Source organism: Globicephala melas, chromosome 6 (genome assembly GCF_963455315.2).
Source record: "Globicephala melas chromosome 6, mGloMel1.2, whole genome shotgun sequence".
Lineage (NCBI taxonomy): Eukaryota > Metazoa > Chordata > Mammalia > Artiodactyla > Delphinidae > Globicephala > Globicephala melas.
In genome coordinates this window covers 70,338,389-70,356,897 of record NC_083319.1, presented here as the reverse complement: position 1 = coordinate 70,356,897, position 18,509 = coordinate 70,338,389, and the positions used below count along the sequence as shown (strand labels likewise).

General features: G+C 40.1%; 2 protein-coding genes and 1 long non-coding RNA gene across 3 annotated transcripts; 2 read left to right on the top strand and 1 right to left on the bottom strand.

Moving 5' to 3' along the window:
• Positions 1-2,172: 2,172 nt before the first annotated feature.
• Positions 2,173-16,709, bottom strand: LOC115839000 (uncharacterized). Its single transcript, XR_009564344.1, has 5 exons — positions 15,855-16,709; positions 14,202-14,834; positions 13,180-13,625; positions 11,127-11,785; positions 2,173-2,680 (listed from the first exon to the last, which is right to left on the bottom strand). It is a non-coding gene; the product is annotated as an uncharacterized lncRNA (long non-coding RNA).
• On the top strand, positions 7,479-8,048 carry LOC115838996 (interferon alpha-1-like). Its single transcript, XM_030830308.2, has one exon. It carries the CDS (start codon positions 7,479-7,481, stop codon positions 8,046-8,048), a length of 570 nt encoding a protein of 189 aa, XP_030686168.2.
• A 1,116-nt stretch (positions 16,710-17,825) lies between the features above and the next one.
• On the top strand, positions 17,826-18,509 carry LOC132597496 (interferon omega-1-like). The gene has a single exon (XM_060300994.1). The coding sequence runs from the start codon at positions 17,826-17,828 to the stop codon at positions 18,507-18,509; it is 684 nt and encodes a 227-aa protein (XP_060156977.1).

The following is an 18,509-nucleotide window of genomic DNA, read 5'->3' as shown; positions in this document are numbered from 1 at the left end:
AAAAGTATGAGGATTACATGGGATGTTTTCAAGGGCCAAGACAGTATAGGGCAATATCACCTCTGCCCACATTAGTTGGCCTGAATTTATTATCATGGGAATCTAAGTGCAAAGAAGTTGGGAAGTTATTGGGTGACTAATGGAAGAGGACACAAGTTCAATGAATAAGACTACTTTTCATTTTTATACTATTTGTACTAATGACATTCTAGAGAAAAGAAACCAAAACAATGTTCTTGCTTACACTCACATCATAAAAAAAAGTTGACTTGGGGTCTGACTCCACAATTTCAACTTAGGTATGATGACATGGATGTCACTCATTAGAGTTCACAGCGTGATTGACTCTTTGAAAGAAGCATTCAAGTTCATTCCCAAAGGCACAGACTAACAAGGAAAATATCTGCAAGTGTAGACACAAGTTGTTTCCTTTTTGCCTGAGAGAGACAAGAAAAGTAGGGCCACGTAGCTCCTTGAAAGTACTTGAGGATGACTGAACTAAATAAAAGTGGAGAGTGGGTCTTCCATTCATGTCCAGGCCCGTGATTCTCATCCTTATCTGCTAAATACTGAAAATGCAAACTTGAAGAAAATAGTGCTGCAAAGTCTTTTAAAAAATACCTCACACAATATTCCATTGTAACTTCCCTTGTAGAACCACAAAGGATTTTAAAGTATCTGTAGATTATTGTCCTTTCACATCATATCTATCAAATATATCTATCAAATATATGATTGAGCTCCTGAAATGATAGGGACTGGACTAGCTGTCTAGGAAACGGGGTTGGGTAAGATGGTGTCTCTCCCTTTAGGTATTTTACACACGCCTGGAAGGTATTCTGAGGATACAATAGGTCAGGACATGTCTTACTATTTGGGCATCTTCAACAAAATAGCATAGACTGGGTAGTTTGTAAAGAGCAGAAACTACTCACAGTTCCATAGTCTGGAAATCCAAGATCTGGGTGTCAGCGTGGTCCAGTTCTGCTGAAAGCCTGCTTCCAGGTCACACACTGTCCACTTCTCCTTGGCAGAGACTGGGGGATTTATCTGAGACCTCTTTTAAAAGGGCACTAATTCTAATTTTGAGGCCTCCACCCTCATGACCTAATCACCTCCCAAAGGGCCCACCACCTAACACCATCACTTTGGGGATTAGGACTTTAATGAATCTTGTGGGGTACCAAACCTTAAGAACATAAAGGTCTTTAAAGGCTACATACCTGTCATTTAGAAGTAAGAATACATTCATGCTGAGTAAATAAAGATGAAAGGGCAGGTTAGCAGGAAAAAAGAGCAGACCAAGGACTCAGAATCCAAACTCATGGTTTTGGACCTGAAGTCATGCTTTAGTTATTACTGGCCAAATTTTGGAAATCAAACTGAAAGGAGCCCACTCTCCCATGGAATGGAACGAAGATACAGGATGCAACAGATCATTCATCATTCTTTGTGAAAAGTCTCCAAAGATTCTCAGGAGAAACGTAGTAATTGCGACATCAATAAAGATCCACTAAGGAGTAATATGTGTCTGGTACTGTGAGCTGTCAGATTCAGGAAGAGTCTGAGTTCAGATAGGTGGCTCTGTATATGACACCAGGCTAGTTCTTTTCTATTATAACCTAGTAGAGGGCAAATTAGAGATGAGGCCATCCTCATGAGTTTAATATAGTGCCAGGCAAAGGCTGAAAATTGTGCTGCAACTTGAATGCCCAGAACCATATGCACCTTAAAGGAAACATAATCCTAGTGGTTTTAGCAATAAACTCAGTAGGCATGACTGATACCAGTAAGGGAAGAGTGGAAATATGAGCCATTTCGATTATAATCGCAGCAAATATGGCCCTGATGAAGCAAAAGAGCTTGGTCATTTGCAAATGACTTCCAGTAGGAGGAGAAAATCTAAGAAATTGCTTTAGTAAAAACTACCTGTTGAGTGATTACACTGGGCCTGGTGCCCATGATACCGCAGAGAATAAGACAGAGTCCAGTCAGTTACTGCAGAGCTGATTTGCCAAAGATGGTCACATACCTATTGTTTGAAGATGGGAATGTAGAGGGCTGAAGCAACATAACTTCCACTGCAAAATAAAAAGTATTAAAGATTGGAGCTGAAAGTTAATTCTTTCCAAGACATAATATTTATTCAGTTCTAAATTAATTATGAAGATGGTTTCCTTTGGATTGAAAAGGATAGACTTGGATTGGCACCTCTAAAAGTCCTTAAGGAAATTTGAAATTTAAAGCAAAAATAGAGAGAAAGATTCAAATTGATGATGACTGCTAAATCATGCATTCTCATTGGGGATGCTAACTGCTTCCATGGGTACAAACATTAGTTTTTAGGGGTATGACAAATTTTGCTATTACAATGCTGTGGCACTCCAAAGCTTAACCCTATACAACAAAATCTTATTCCTTAGTATTCATTTTTGTCTTTGGGCTTTCTTGTGTATCATACATACAAGAAGCGTTGACACTGAGTTCATGGACGATAAACAAACTGCATACACGATCAGTGCTCCAAACTATGGTGACTTGATGGCTCATTGGAGGACTTTCTCTCCATCATTTGCTTGATCTCAAAGTAATATTGTGAGACGTGGCCTTCACTTACTTCTGAGCTTCCATTGGCTGTCTTGTGGATGTTGCTTATGTTTGAGTCTCAGTATGATTTGCACTATGGGAATTAAATACAAATAGAAAATTGTATTTGCATATTAAATACAGAAAAGGTTATATTTTATCATTTAATTCTACTGAAATTGTTAAACACATCCATAATTACAGCAAGTGCTTAACAGAAAAAAATGTTTACAATATCTAGATGAATATCTAGCAGTAGTGAAATTAAAAATTATTTTCTGAAAAAAAATTATTGTATGATATGAAGCAAAATTAGAAGTACCTAAAAATAAATATTAAGAAAATAATTTCAAAATTTCAATGATTTTGAGCAGTTTTGAATGATTTTTAAGTATATCTATACCTTGGTAGTACTATAATGTTTATAAATTTTATTTGAATATGTAGTTTGCTACATTCCTGTTTATATAAGTAAATATAGTAATTAAAAGTCACTCTGAAAACTTAGTTGTAAAGTTAAATTAAAATTCAATAGCTTATCAATCAGTGTGATACACCACATCAGCGAACTGAAGAATAAAAACCATATGATCATCTCAATAGATACAGAAAAATCTTTTGACAAAATTCAACACCCATTTATGAAGAAAACTCTCCAGAAAGTGGGCATAGATGGAACCTACCCCAACATAATAAAGACCATATACAACAAACCCACAGCAAACATCATTCTCAATGGTGAAAAACTGAAAGCATTTCCTCTAAGATCAGGAACAAGACAACGATGTCCACTCCCACCACTATTATTCAACATAAACCTGGAAGTCCTAGCCACAGCAATCAGAGAAGAATAAGAAATAAAAGGAATCCAAAGTGGAAAAGAAGTAAAACTGTCACTGTTTGCAGATGACATGATACTATACAGAGAAAATCCTAAAGATGCTACTAGAAAACTACTAGAGCTCATCAATGAATTTGGTAAAGTTGCAGGATACAAACTTAATACACAGAAATCTCTTGCATTCCTATACACTAACAATGAAACATCAGAAAGAGAAATCAAGAAAACAATCCCATTTACCATCAGATCAAAAACAAAAAATACCTAGGAATAAACCTACGTAAGGAGGCAGAAGATTTGTACTCAGAAAACTATAAGACACTGATGAAAGAAATCAAAGATGACCCAAACAGGACTTCCCTGGTGGTGCACTGGTTAAGAATCCGCCTACCAATGCAGGGGACAAGGGTTCGAGCCGTGGTCCGGGAAGATCCCACGTGCCGTGGAGCAACTAAGCCCATGCGCCACAACAACTGAGCCTGCATGCCACAACTACCGAAGCCCATGTGCCTAGGGCCCGTGCTCTGCAGTGAGAGAAGCCACCGCAATGAGAAGCCCACATACTGCACCAAAGAGTAGCCCCTGCTCGCCGCAACTACAGAAAGCCCGCGTGCAGCAACCAAGACCCAATGCAGCCATAAATAAATAAATAAATAAATAAATAAATAAATAAATAAATAAGACCCAAACAGATGGAGAGATGTATTGATACCATGTCTTGGATTGGAAGAATCAATATTGTGCTAATGACTATACTACCCAAAGCAATCTACAGATTCAATGCAATCCCTATGAAATTGCCAATGGCATTTATCACAGAGTTAGAACAAAAAATTTTACAATTTATATGGAAACACAAAAGACCATGAAAAGCTAAGCAATACTGAGAAAGAAAAATGGAGCTGGAGGAATCAGGCTCCCTGACTTCAGACTGCACTACAAAGCTATAGTAATCAAAACCGTACGGTACTGGCCCCAAAACAGAAATATAGATCAATGGAACAGGATAGAAAGTCCAGAGCTAAACCCATGCACCTATGGTCACCTAATCTATGAAAAAGGAGGCAACAATATACAATGGAGAAAAGATAGTCTCTTTAATAAGTGGTGCTGGGAAAATTGGACAGCTACATGTAAAAGAATGAAATTAGAACACTCCCTAACACCATACACAAAAAATAAACTCAAAATGGATTAGAGACCTAAATGTAAGACTGGACACTCTAAAACTCTTAGAGGAAAACATAGGCAGAACACTCTATGACATAAGTCACAGCAAGATCCTTTTTGACCCACCTCCTAGAGAAATGGAAATAAAAACAGAAATAAACAAATGGGACCTAATTAAACTTAAAAGCTTTTACACAGCAAAGGAAATCATAAACGAAATGAAAAAATCACCCTCAGAATGGGAGAAAATATTTGTGAACGAGGCAACTGACAAGGGATTAATCTCCAAAATATACAAACAGCTCATGCAGCTCAATAACAAAAAAACAAACAACCCAATCAAAAAATGGGTGGAAGGAACTTCCCTGGTGGCGCAGTGGCTAAGAATCTGCCTGCCAATGCAGGGGACATGGGTTCAATCTCTGGTCTGGGAAGATCCCACATGTCGCAGAGCAACTAAGCCCGTGAGCCACAACTACTGAGCCTGCGTTCCACAACTACGAAAGCCTGTGCGCCTAGATCCCATGCTCCACAACAAGAGAAACCACTGCAATGAGAAGCCCACGCACTGCAACAAAGAATAGCCCCTGCTCACTGCACCTAGAGAAAGCCAGCACACGGCAACAAAGACCCAACACAGCCAAAAAATAAATTAAATAAATTTATATTTTAAAAAAGCTTTAAAAAATGGGCAGAATATCTAAATAGACATTTCTCCAAAGAAGATATGCAGATGGCCAAAGAGCACATGATGCTCAGCATCACTAATTATTAGAGAAATGCAAATCAAAACTACAAAGAAGTATCACTTCACACTGGTCAGAATGGCCTTCATCAAAAAACCTACAATAAATGCTGGAGACAGTGTGGAGAAAAGGGAACCCTCTTGCACTGTTGGTGGGAATGTAAACTGATACAGCCACTAGGGGGAACAGTATGGAGGTTCCTTAAAAAATTAAAAATAGGGACTTCCCTGGTGGTCCAGCAGTTAAGACTCCGCACTCCCAATGCAGGTGGCCTGGGTTCAATCCCTGGTCAGGGAACTAGATCCTGCATACCACAACTAAGAGTCTGCATGGCGCAACAAAAAGAGCCCGTATGCTGCAACTAAAGATCCCGCATGCTGCAACTAAGACCCGGCTCAGCCAAATAAATAAATAATTTTTAAAAACCCTAAAAATAGAACTACCATATGACCCAGCAATCCCATTCCTGGGCATATACCCGAAGAAAACCATAATTCAAAAAGATACATGCACCCCAATGTTCACAGCAGCACTATTTACAATAGCCAGGACCTGGAAGCAACCTAAATGTCCATCAACAGATGAATGGATAAAGAAGATGTGGTATATATATACAGTGGAATATTAGCCATAAAAAGGAACAAAATTATGCCATTGGCAGAGATGTGGATGGACCTAGAGACTGTCATACAGAGTGAAGTAAGTCAGAAAGAAAAAAACAAATATCGTATAATATTGCTCATATGTGGATCTAGAAAAATGGTACAGACAAACTTATCTGTAAAGCAGAAATAGAGACACAGATACAGAGAACAAACTTATGGATACCAAGGGGGGAAAAAGGGGGTAGGATGAATTGGGAGATTGGAATGGATATATATACACTACTACGTATAAAATAGATAAGTAATGAGAAACTACTGTATAGCACAGGGAACTCTACTCAGTGATCTGTGGTGACCTAAATAGGAAGGATACCCAAAAAAGAGAGGATATATGTATAACTGATTCACTTTGCTGTACAGCAGAAACTAACACAACACGGTAAAGCAACTATACTCCAATAAAAAGTAATTAAAAAATAGAGAAAAAAGGGAAGAAAAGATACATGCACCCCAATGTTCATTGTAGCACTATTTCCAATAGCCAGGACATGGAAGCAACCTAAATGTCCATTGACAGAGGAATGGATAAAGAAAATGTAGTACATATATATATAATGGAATATTATTTAGCCATAAAAAAGAACGAAATAATGCCATTTGCAGCAACATGGATGGACCCAGAGATGGTCATACTGAGTGAAATAAGTCAGACAGAGAAAGATAAATATCATATATCGCTTATACGTGGAATCTATAAAAAGGGTACAAATGAACTTATCTACAAAACAGAAACAGAGTGACAGATGAAGAAAACAAACTTATGGGTACCAGGGGGTAAGGGGGGGAGGGATAAACTGGGAGATTGGGATTGACATATACACACTACTATATACAAAATAGATAAATAATAAGGATCTACTTTGTAGCACAGGGAACTCTCCTCAATACTCTATAATGACCTATATGGGAAAAGAATCTAAAAAAGAGTGGATATACGTATGTATAAATGATTCACTTTGCTGTACACCTGAAACTAACACAACACTTTAAACCAACTCTACTCCGACAAAAATTTTTTAAAACTTCAATAGCTTAAAAAAAAAATTCAATAGCTTTAAAACTTTTTGTCATTCTTAATCCTGCAGTGAATACAAAGAGTAAGCTTTGCACTTTTTGTATGTACAGAGTAGAGATATCCATGGAGTACATAAATACATACACAGGACATATGTGTTATCAAAATTTAATGTTGCGGAGGCAATTAGGAAAAACTATCTAAGAAGCCTCTGTGGGCAGGGGCAGAGGCAATAATGGAAAAAAATATTTGCGAAACACTGCCCTAACCCATTTGGAGAGTGCAAAATGAAAAGCAAAAACAGAAGTAGAAAGTCACAAGAAATATTCAGAAAATGGAAATGAATACATTCTTATTTAAGACCCAAGCCTGAAGGAAGGTCTTCAGCGAACCTAGAGAGCAGGGTTCACAGAGTCCCCACCTCAGCCAGGCTGGCAGCATCTGCAGGATCCCCGATGGCCCCAACCTTGTCCTTACTCCTGGCCCTGGTGCTGCTCAGCTGCAACTCCAACTGCTCTCTGGGCTGCGACCTGCCTCAGACCCACAGCCTGGCTAACACGAGGGCCCTGATGCTCCTGCAACAGATGAGGAGAATCTCCCCCTTCTCCTGCCTGAAGGACAGAAATGACTTTGGATTCCCCCAGGAGGCGTTTGGAGGCAACCAGTTCCAGAAGGCTCAAGCCATCGCTGTCGTCCATGAGATGATCCAGCAGACCTTCCAGCTCTTCAGCACAGAGGGCTCGGCTGCCGCTTGGGATGAAACCCTCCTGGACAAGTTCTGCACTGCACTTTATCAGCAGCTCATTGACCTGCAAGCCTGTCTGATGCAGGAGGCGGGGCTGGGAGGGACTCCCCTGCTGAAGGAGGACTCCATCCTGGCTGTGAGGAAATACTTCCACAGAATCACTGTCTATCTGCAAGAGAAGAAGTACAGCCCTTGTGCCTGGGAGATTGTCAGAGCAGAAGTCATGAGATCCTTCTCTTCATCAACAAACTTGCAAGAAAGACTCAGGAGGAAGGAATGACACACACCTGGTTCAACCTGAGAAATGATTCTCACTGCCTAACAAGACCACACTTCCACCTGTGCTGCCATGTCAAAGACTCTCATTTCTGCTCTCAACATGCCCTGAATTGAATGAATTTGTCCAGTGTTTTCAGGAATATTAAGCAACATGATGTTCTACTCTACAGGCACTCGTCCCTCATAGATGCCCATGCTGATCTATCTACTTACTTATCTACTTAAATATTTATTTATCTATTTTAATATTTATTTCACTATTTATAAAGATTTAAATTATTTTTATTTACATAATATTATGTGCATGTATACACTGTGGTTAAGAGAAGAAATATATACTTTGTATTAACTCAGTTTATGAGTTTTCTTTGTTCATTAAATTCTTACTAGAGAAAACTTCATTTGTTTATTCTTTAAAAAAGAAACACCAAGCCTGAATGTGCAAAATGATTAAAGAATGTGTTACAATTCCTTGACCATCATTATGATTCTCACATTAGAAATAAAAATAGACTAACTCTAGCCAGGTTTTGTGTTGCCCTCAGGACACAGACATGAACATAACTAATCCAATCTTGCTTTTTATAACTTTGATTTTTTTTTAAGGAGAGTAACCTAAAAACAATAATTAATTCATATTTCAATTAAATTTTATTACTTATTTTAAAAATAGTTCTGATTTGTAGTAGAAATGAATATCAGTTAGGTTGAATGCTACAATGAGAGGGAGAAAAATGGAATTCCCCCAGTAGAAGGTGGATCAAGCCATGTGAGGATACAAAAATAAAAGCAGTAGATATTACCTATAGTTAACTAGTAGGCATTTCAGTGCAAATGTCCATTGGATACTGGAGATGGCAATTTACAAGCAATCCCACGAAGTGTAAAGCATGGAACTGAAGAAGTGATCAAATGTGAGGACAGTATAGAATGAGAAAAGGACTTAAAATTGAGTCCTATGACCTTAACCTTAAAAGGGAGGGAACACCACAAAGGAAGCAGACATGGAATGGCCATATGTTAACAAGAGAGAATGGTGAGAAGACCGTGTTTGAAAAGACTGAAACTGCTTAGAAGACTCAATGCATTCATGAAATCATAGATGGAAAATGCTCCCTACATTGGGAAAAGAGATGGCATTGGCCACTTAGTGACAGCTTGTCTGGTAGACTTAATCAGCAGAAGGTGAAGAGAAGGTGGAAGGATGAGTAAAAGAAGGTAATGACAATATACATAGAAAACAGGTTTGAGATATTTGCCATCTGAATTGGAGGAGAGAAAGGAGGTCCTACGCAAGGCTGGGACCTAGAGTAGAAGGTGGCTCATTTTATTCTCTGCATGGTTTTACCTTTCTGAAACATTTTTGCCTCAGAAGAAATTTCATGAATTTGATGTATTGTAACTCATAATCATATTTAATATTTTATTTACTTTAAAACATGACATATTTAATTATTCACAAGGATAATTTATCATCATTTTGATTAACATTATATTGATTGTCAGTAAGCTGCTCTGTAGATTGAAATCGTCCACTACATGGGAAACAGATGGCACTGACCTTACTGAGAGCTGATTTGGTGGGATTAATCAGCAGAACCCATACTGGAGTAGGTGGAGGGTAACAAGAGAAGAACTCCCACTGTCATTCTTTCACCTGGGGAGTCACTTTACTTCTTTCACTCTCATCATAGTCAGAGTTGCATTTGTTTTCCTTTTGCCTCAGTGCATCCAATGCAATGACGCTTTCCAAGAAAGTTGAATGGAGAAGGAAATTAGTGATGTATTGAACATTATGGAAAATCATAATGTTTCCGTTTATGTTTCCGTTTTTACTTTCCTATTAAGCCACTAACCTCAAGTTGAAACAGGAAGTAATTCAGTAGTAGCAAGACAACCCTTGCCAAGAAAAATATGAACTGAAAAAGAATGTATAACATTACAAAGACTCTGACACCAGGAAAGCAAAGAAGGCTAACTTTATCTAGCATCCTAGGCCCTAAATTTTCACCACCCTACATCTTCATTGTGAGATGGAGAATGATGAACCAAGAGGCTCAGTAGAAATCTACTGAGTCATCTAATGATGGTTACTAATTACTTCAATATAAGGTTCTGATGTGAGGTCAACAGAAGCTTCTAATGGGAGGTCTGATGGAAAATCCAATACTCTGTTAATAATTATTTGGAGTAACTGTTATGAACTCTGTGCTAATGATACAATGGTGAACAAGATGCAGACCTGTCTCCTATAGTGGTTATTTGCCAAACAGGTCTAATAAATCTATTTTCAAGAAAACCAATCCTGGGCTGCCCTGCTGATGCAGTGGTTAAGAATCTGCCTGCCAATGCAGGGCACACGGTTCAAGCCCTGGTCCAGGAAGATCCCACATGCTGCGGAGCAACTAAGCCCGTATGCCACAACTACTGAGCCTGTGCTCTAGAGCCTGCATGCCACAATTACTGAAGCCTGTGCACCTAGAGCCTGTTCTCCGCAACAAGAGAAGCCACCGCAATGAGAAGCCCGCGCACCGCAAAGAAGAGTAGCCCCCGCTCGCCGCAACTAAAGAAAGCCCATGCGCAGCAACGAAGACCCAAGGCAACCAAACATAAAGAAATAAATTAATTAATTAAAAAAAAAAAGAAGACCAATCCTGAAGGATAAGCCAGCTTGGCCGATATGGAAAATAAAGACGGTAGAAACAGAGTCCAGGACTAGAAGTAAACACAGCCAACCTCTTAGCAAGATAAATGTAAATACTCATCTAATGGTCAATTTACCTCAGTTCCTTTTATCCTGTACATCACGTTCAACTTTACCATACTAAAAGGTGAAAAACACAGTTTGAAGTGATAGGGCAAATATCAGAAACAGTCTCAGATACAGTAGAAATTTAGGAATTATCAGACCAGGAGTTCAAAATAACAGTGATTAAAGTGCGAAAGGCTCTAATGTATTCACCTATTTTATTCTTCTACTTTATCTCAGTCAAACTATGTATGGTACTTAAAATAGTTTTGCTTGTATAATATCACGTTCAACTTTATAATGTATTCAAATATAATAAAATATGCTTACCTTTATCTTTTTTCAAATTATTTTCTTGTTTAATTTATGAAAATCTTCCCCAGATGACAGCCTGCATTGGTTTATTCTTACAAAAAGAAATAGCTTAAATTCTCAAAGCATAGTGAAAAATGGATGATGAATTTTTTTTTTTTTTTTTTTTGCTGTGTTGGGTCTTCATTGGTATGCACAGGCTTTCTCTAGTTACGGCGAGCGGGGGCTACCCTTCGTTGTGGTGCGCAGGCTTCTCATTGCAGTGGCTTCTCTTGTTGCGGAGCACAGGCTCTCGGCACGCAGGCTTCAGCAGTTGCAGCGAGTGGGCTCCGCAGTTGCGGTGCGCGGGTTCTAGGGTGCACAGGCTTCAGTAGTTGTGGCTCGCAGGCTCATTATTTGTGCCTTGTGGGCTCTAGAACTCAGGTTCAGTAGCTGTGGCACACGGGGTTAATTGCTCCATGGCATGTGGGATCTTCCTGGACCAGGGATCAAACCCGTGTCCCCTGTATTGGCAGGCAGATTCTTAACCACTGCGCCACCAGGGAAGTCCTGTATGATGAATTCTACTCATCATTCACTTGTTTCAGTAGGTTATATTTTACAACTTCATATTTCTATATCAGATATATAATAGTTCCACGAATAAAGAGGTGAAAAAAAGCAAATGCCAAAGAGTTCTGTTTGGAAAAGAAAGAGATATAAAAACAGTAATCATGCTAAAATTATTTCAATTAAGTTTCCTGTTACAATGAGAGATAAAGGAAACGGGATTCTCTCACTAGCATCTGGAATGAGGCTTTTCAAGAAGGCAGATGTATTCTATAAAGTGCTCTACAAACATCTAAAGACAGATTTCCCATTGGTGGATGCATATGCAGATCTGGAATCTACAACAACGTACATCATGGAGATATTAATTTGTGTTTGTTGCATATTTGAAAATCAAGATATGGTAAGGATGTCATTACTTATGAGTAGGATGTAGAATGAGAAGAGGACCTAAAGCTTATGAGGACCTTCAACTTTTAAGACTGAGAAAGAGAAGGAGACGCTGCCAAGGACACAGAGATGGAGTAGCGAGTACAGTTAGGAGTCAGCCAGGGAACAACGATCTTCAGGAAACACTGAAGAAGGAAACCAAGGGTTTGAGAATTAAACAGGATGAAATTTAAATAATTATTTATATGTGAGATAGGATTCTGCATTGAATGTAGATTCTGCCAGGACATGTGTGTGATCCTGGAGAATCACCTAACTTCCCTGAGCCTCAGTTTCCTCAAATATAAAGTAAATGAAAATATTCCTAGAGTTGTTGTGGTATTAGACAAACTGGAACATTAAAGAGCCTTTAGCAGAATATCATCCACTGAGTGAAGGCTAACAGGTAGTGCCTATCTTCTTATTTTTTCATACAGATCTAAATGGGAATAATGAATTCTCCTCTCCCTCTCTCTGTCACTGACTGCAAAACACTGACAGCCTAAAAAACAGAACTGGGAAAAACTGTTTCATCAATTGTATGTAATTTTATGCATAATAATATAATAATACATATCTATGCTACATACTTATGAATTATAGTATAAGGTATACGATATATATAAAATTCTATTTATCTATCTGCTGATTCTGATACATGGCATAACTCTCCTTCATCTCTGCTTTCCTGGATCCCATTTTTTCATTTTTCAAATACCATAATCATTTACTTTCTCCCAGTGTAGAAATCCAGTGTACTCTCCCCATTCACTCTGCATTCAGCTGTACTGCCCATTCATACCGCTGTTTCTTTCTCCATTAGGGTTTCTGGCTGTCAATTTCCCCTAAAGACTACAAAGCCACCAATGGAAAGCAGAAGCTGAGTGAAAGTTCTAGGTTTGTCAGAAACTCTCATATGACTCCACGCTCTCCGCCTGCCAAGCACTGCAGGTCCAGACTGTCCAGACTCCCAGAGAAACACAGTAAATAGATGGCACCCTGCCCAACACTGAACAGTGGTGGAGAATCCAGGAGCTCACCTGTGCCTCTATTTGCACACTTCCACGTGCTGACTGCACTAGGAGGAACTCACCTGGTTCAGGACTCTTATTTGCTCAAAAAGCCCAAAGCGCAGGAAACATGGAGTTGAAAGGCAGCAGCAGCTTGAGAACTTGGAAGGAGAACAGAGATGTTTAAAGCGTTCACTGGAACAGCGGCAGGTCCTCAGGACATGGAAGAACACAGATCAGCTGCACCGAGGCAAGTGTTTCTCCAGAACGTTCCTTTTCAGAGAAGAAAAGATTGAGGTGCATGCGATAGCACAGAGTTCTCCCACAAGGACGTGGCCACTAGCAGTGTCCCCAGCACTGATACCACAGCAGCCTGCGGAGTCTTGGAAGGGACGAGGGTTACCTCAGTGCCAGCTGCAAACTTGTTTTGTCCTTAGGACCCAGCAAGTAATCACAGAGCAGGGAAGGATATTCCTGGGGACAATGCAATCCAAGGAACTTCTTACATTCCATCATGATGTCTTTGCCCCTTTGAAAGACAAACAAAACAAAATATGCTTGAATAGAAGGGACACAGGCAGGGATTTTAATATATTTAGCAACAACTGGGGTAGAGCCTTTCCAGCAGGGAAGGTATCAGTTACATGCACACTGGAAGGTCACAATTTCTAAAAGCAACAAAGAGCTAAGTGGAAATTCATTTATTTAATTTAGGCACTTTGGAAAGAGGACACTGATGGATCATCTTTCTGTTCTTTCCAGTTGGTGCATACAGCACTGAGTAGGTACTTCTAAAGTCAGAAGGACATTTAGAGGTTTGGGAAACTTCCTAAGGATTAGGGTCCTAAAACAAGCAGAAACCATTCCTATATTACTGCTAAAAATATCATTTTATTAACAAATGATTTTTAAAATATTTTTATTTCAATTCTTCAGTATTATGATGTTTTAATGGGCTGAGGCTAGAAATTTAAATAAAGACAACTATACAAGGCCATGAGGGTGACTCTGGAGTTCAAGCCAGACTCTCCCTGCTAAGGAGCCCATTAAAAACCTTCACTGCTTCTGTCTAAGAAGCGCATATGCGCTTCTGTCTTGGTCATACCCATATCTTAACCAAGAGTTGGAACAATGGCGTAGAGATCCTTCCCTGGACTCTATCAGTAGACAAACGGATGTCCAGCCTGGACTGTAGGTGAGAAATGGAGGTGTCTTCATTGAGAATGAGAACAGGCTGACCTGAGGAGGTCTCCTGGGAAATCAGTGAGGTCCTTGTCGACTGAAAACAAACCACAACATGAGAGCTGAGAGTTCATTTTTTTGGGAGGACTTACTGAGGACTATAGCCTGGAGGACAGCCTTTCAGCTCTGACGAACTGCCCCAAGGACGTAAGGGGGACGTCAGTATATACTGGTGATTTTGGTGAGGGAGGTACATGCAATCAAGGACACAACTTGGTAGAAGTTTGCTGCTAGTTATGAGGAACAGATGTCTCTGTTAATGATTTTAGGGCTTTTTACATACGGAGAACATGCAAGAAATTGCGTTTATTAAATTTTCTTGGGAAATTATTTAACGACCTACTGGCCTGTTCTGTCAGTTTTCCCAGAGCACAGCGTGCCTCGTTCTTCATCTCCACCCTGAACTCCTAACAGGGCACGCTGGGGTCAGGGACTACAGTGACTAGTGACTTCATTCTTGTAGAGCCGGATGGCGAGTGACTTTTTAGTTGTTATCCTGAAGAAGAAATGTCAGAGCTCATATGGATAGAAATCGTTAGGTGCTTTTACTTTGTTCTTAAACTCACAAGAAAACTCAAGAGTTAAAAATACATAGATTCCAGAAGTCTGCTGTTCTTGGATTAATAAAGCTATTTACTGTATTTCGTTGAAGAAATAACTCATAAAATCTTAGACTTGTTCCTTCAATTGGCAGAAAAATCCACTCCTTTCTAACTGTTCAATAAGGATTTTGCCTATTTTTGCTTAGAACTTAAAGTCAGCTCGGTTGACAGACCACACCCTGTGTAGCCCTCCAAAACAAGCGACAGCAATCCTTTGGCATCTGAAGTGGAATTAAGGGTCCTTTGTCATCTCGCTATCTTCCCTCTGATGATTTAGTTGGTTCTTAAATATCATGTTCTTTTCCACCCTTCACTTTCTTTACTGGGCTCTTTCAGACAAATCACAGAAAAGCCCCTCACTAAGGTTTGCCCTTGTATCTATGGTACGTTTGGAATAGTTCATCCGTCCAGATTGATATTTGTCTCCAGCTGTATAAGTGAGTGTGATCGAAATAGGGTTACTGAGAGGACCAAGTTAACAGAACTTAGAAAGTGGCTAGTTCCTTATAAGCAAGCAATAAAATTCGGTTGTTACTTTTTTTTTTCCAACATATTCCCTACATCTCTCAGCAAAGACTCTGTTTCTCCCTTTTTTTTTCTTAATATTTATTTATTTTGGCTGCACCAGGTCTTAGTTGCAACATGCGGGATCTCTTTTGAGGCATGCAGGATCTTTAGTTGTGGTATGTGGACTCTTAGTTGTGGCATGCATGTGGGATCTACTTCCCCAATCAGGGATTGAACCCGGGCCCCCTGCATTGGAAGCTCGGAGTCTTACCCACTGGACCATCAGGGAAGTCCCCAGTTGCTACTTTTATATGACGATTACTATCCAGATTAAGATCAGTATCATTTGGCATCATCTAATTCCCTTCCTTTTAATTCTAGTGTTCTCAAAGCACTCTTCGTATTACCTGAATGGATTCATCAACTAGACAGATGCTCAGCAAGGCTGATCTCCACGATCCTGCCACAGAGGGTTAGTGTTCTAGCCATTGGGTTCTGGTTGCCAGTTGCTTGTGAGCTGATCGGTGTGACTTCTTCCCTCTTTCTTCAAAAATAATCACATATCGATTAAATGAAAGAAAAATCAGGTGCCTGGTCTTGCAAAGCTGAAGGCAGTCCGTTAACCCAGGACTCGGTCTTCTTTGAGTTTCTGGCAGAAGCAGCCATTTTCCAGACTTTCTGTTATTCATATTGGCTTTTATCCTGCCCCAACAACGCTGTATTAAATCTTGCTAACTTAGAATATGTCATTGTGTCTGTGGAAAATCACTTCCCTTCTTTCACATTCGTGAATTTCACCTCACATTAGTTTCCTTTTCACCCACAAAATAATTGTGGAATTTTACTTTCTAAGAAAGTAGCAATGAGAAACAAAAAATTTAAAGCATTGAAAATGATAGAGACCGCAGCCCCTCTGCCTTTTTTACTTCCCTGTATTGCTCTTACCTCACCATGAATTAGAACTAACGAGGAGCAGCAAGACAAATTTTGCCCAATAAGTCACTAAGTGAATATAATTTATAAAAAACTTTAAAACTTTAAATGTAGAATCGCACACAAGTAGAGGAAAGAAGGCGATTTCTCTCTGACCTAATCCTGGGCCTCGCTGCCCTGCATTCTCAGAGGGAGACAGAGACAGAGGAAGGGAGAAGCCCACTGGCATCAACTGACTGAATGAACAACTGAACCTCACTGGTTTCTGTGACATAAGCTTTAATGAGAGACAACACCATCGTTGAATTCTCTGCCCCCAGCTCAGAAATTCTGAATGTAACAAGTGTTCACTAGTTTTAGTAAAAGAGTTGAATAATAAAATTTGTATTTGGTAAAATAAAAATTATTTGTTTACTCAGGGTGAAATGATTAGAATTGGATAATTCCTCCACCTCCTTAGAGAAAACACACTTTTGCTCTTAGCATCTGAGGGCTGCTGACACTTCTGATACGGGTCAGGAGAAGAGGAGGTCACCACTGAGGACTAGGGTCCTTCACAAAAACACTCCAGGGGCAAGGGTGAGGGTCCTGGAAGATGAATTATTTTCCCAACAATAAACAAATCCCTCCACAGAAAGGAGATTTTAAAGTTCTCAGGATGTGGTGAGCCTGCCCTCAGGCAGGGAGTCCAGGTTAGGAAGGGGACTCTGTCACTCTAGAGGAGAGGGTGTGACTAGATGTGATCTCTCCCTTGTGACTGAGGTGCTGCTGGGGAAATACAATTTTCTTGGAATTAGGACCTCAACACCCATATTCTCTGAAAAGAACCAGTATTCCCGGTGGGAGTACTGGCCCAGCCTGTGGAGGACTAGGTCTCCAGTAAGAAAATGGTGGAAAGAAAGGGTACTAGTACTAAACTTGTGGTCCCCTGAAACATAACTACATGGACCTGTATGAATGTGAAGGAAGAGAAACATTAAAAAGCTCATTCACTTATAATCATCAGCCTCTGCTGTGAAACCCCTCTGGCTTCAAAGAGCTTAAATGCCAGAGGTGGTCTAGTAAATCCCTAAAAAAGTACAGAAACCATAGGGCTGAGGAAGCCTGCCTTTCTATATAAAGTAAGGCAGTAAAAATGGAGACTAAGGTCATGGCTAAAAATTTGTTCCTGGAACAGAGAAAAGCAATATTTATGCATGAGAAGGAGAGAGAGAATGTACTTACATACCTGTAGCATTTCTGACTTTAACACAAAGACATTTCTCATTTGATTAATAAATATCCATTTGGATGGGCACATCAGAAGTTATTGGGAAAAGTGCAAAATTAATAGTTTAGATTGATAACATCTTCTTAGATACTGAGAATACATAAATGAAACCCAAAAAAGGAAGTAAAAGTGACAGAAATGTTTAGAAAATGAAAATTACTGTGTTCCCTATTTAATGGCCTTGCTTAGAAAGAATGTCACCAGAGAACCTACCCCCAAGGCTCCCACAGACGCCCGTCTCAGCCAGGCCAGCAGCAGCCTCATTTGCCCCATGGCCTTCGTGCTCTCTCTACTGACCGCCCTGGTGATGTTCAGCTATGGCCCTGGTGGATCTCTGGGCTGCGACCTGTCTCAGAACCACGTGCGGATTAGCAGGAAGAACTTCATGCTTCTGGGCCAGATGCGGAGAATCTCCCCTCGCTTCTGTCTGAAGGACAGAAAAGACTTCGGTTTCCCCCAGGACATGGTGGATGGCAGCCAGCTCCCGAAGGCCCAGGCCACCTCTGTCCTCCACGAGATGCTCCAGCAGGTCTTCCGCCTCTTCCACACAGAGCGCTCCTCTGCCGCCTGGGACACCTCCCTCCTGGACAAACTCTGCACTGGACTCCATCAGCAGCTGGAGGACCTGGACGCCTGCTTGGTGCAGGCGATGGAAGATGAAGAAACTGCCCTGGGAGTCATGGGCCCTACACTGGCCGTGAAGAGGTACTTCCAGGGAATCCATCTCTACCTGAAAGAGAAGAAATACAGTGACTGTGCCTGGGAAATTGTCAGAGTGGAAATCATGAGATCCTTGTCTTCATCAACCAACTTGCAAGAAAGGATAAGAATTATGGATGGAGACCTGGGGTCACCTTGA

Excerpts from the sequence above, each read along its gene's own strand:
- LOC115838996 (XM_030830308.2), top strand. The coding sequence starts at position 7,479 with ATGGCCCCAACCTTGTCCTTACTCCTGGCCCTGGTGCTGCTCAGCTGC.
- LOC132597496 (XM_060300994.1), top strand. The coding sequence starts at position 17,826 with ATGGCCTTGCTTAGAAAGAATGTCACCAGAGAACCTACCCCCAAGGCT.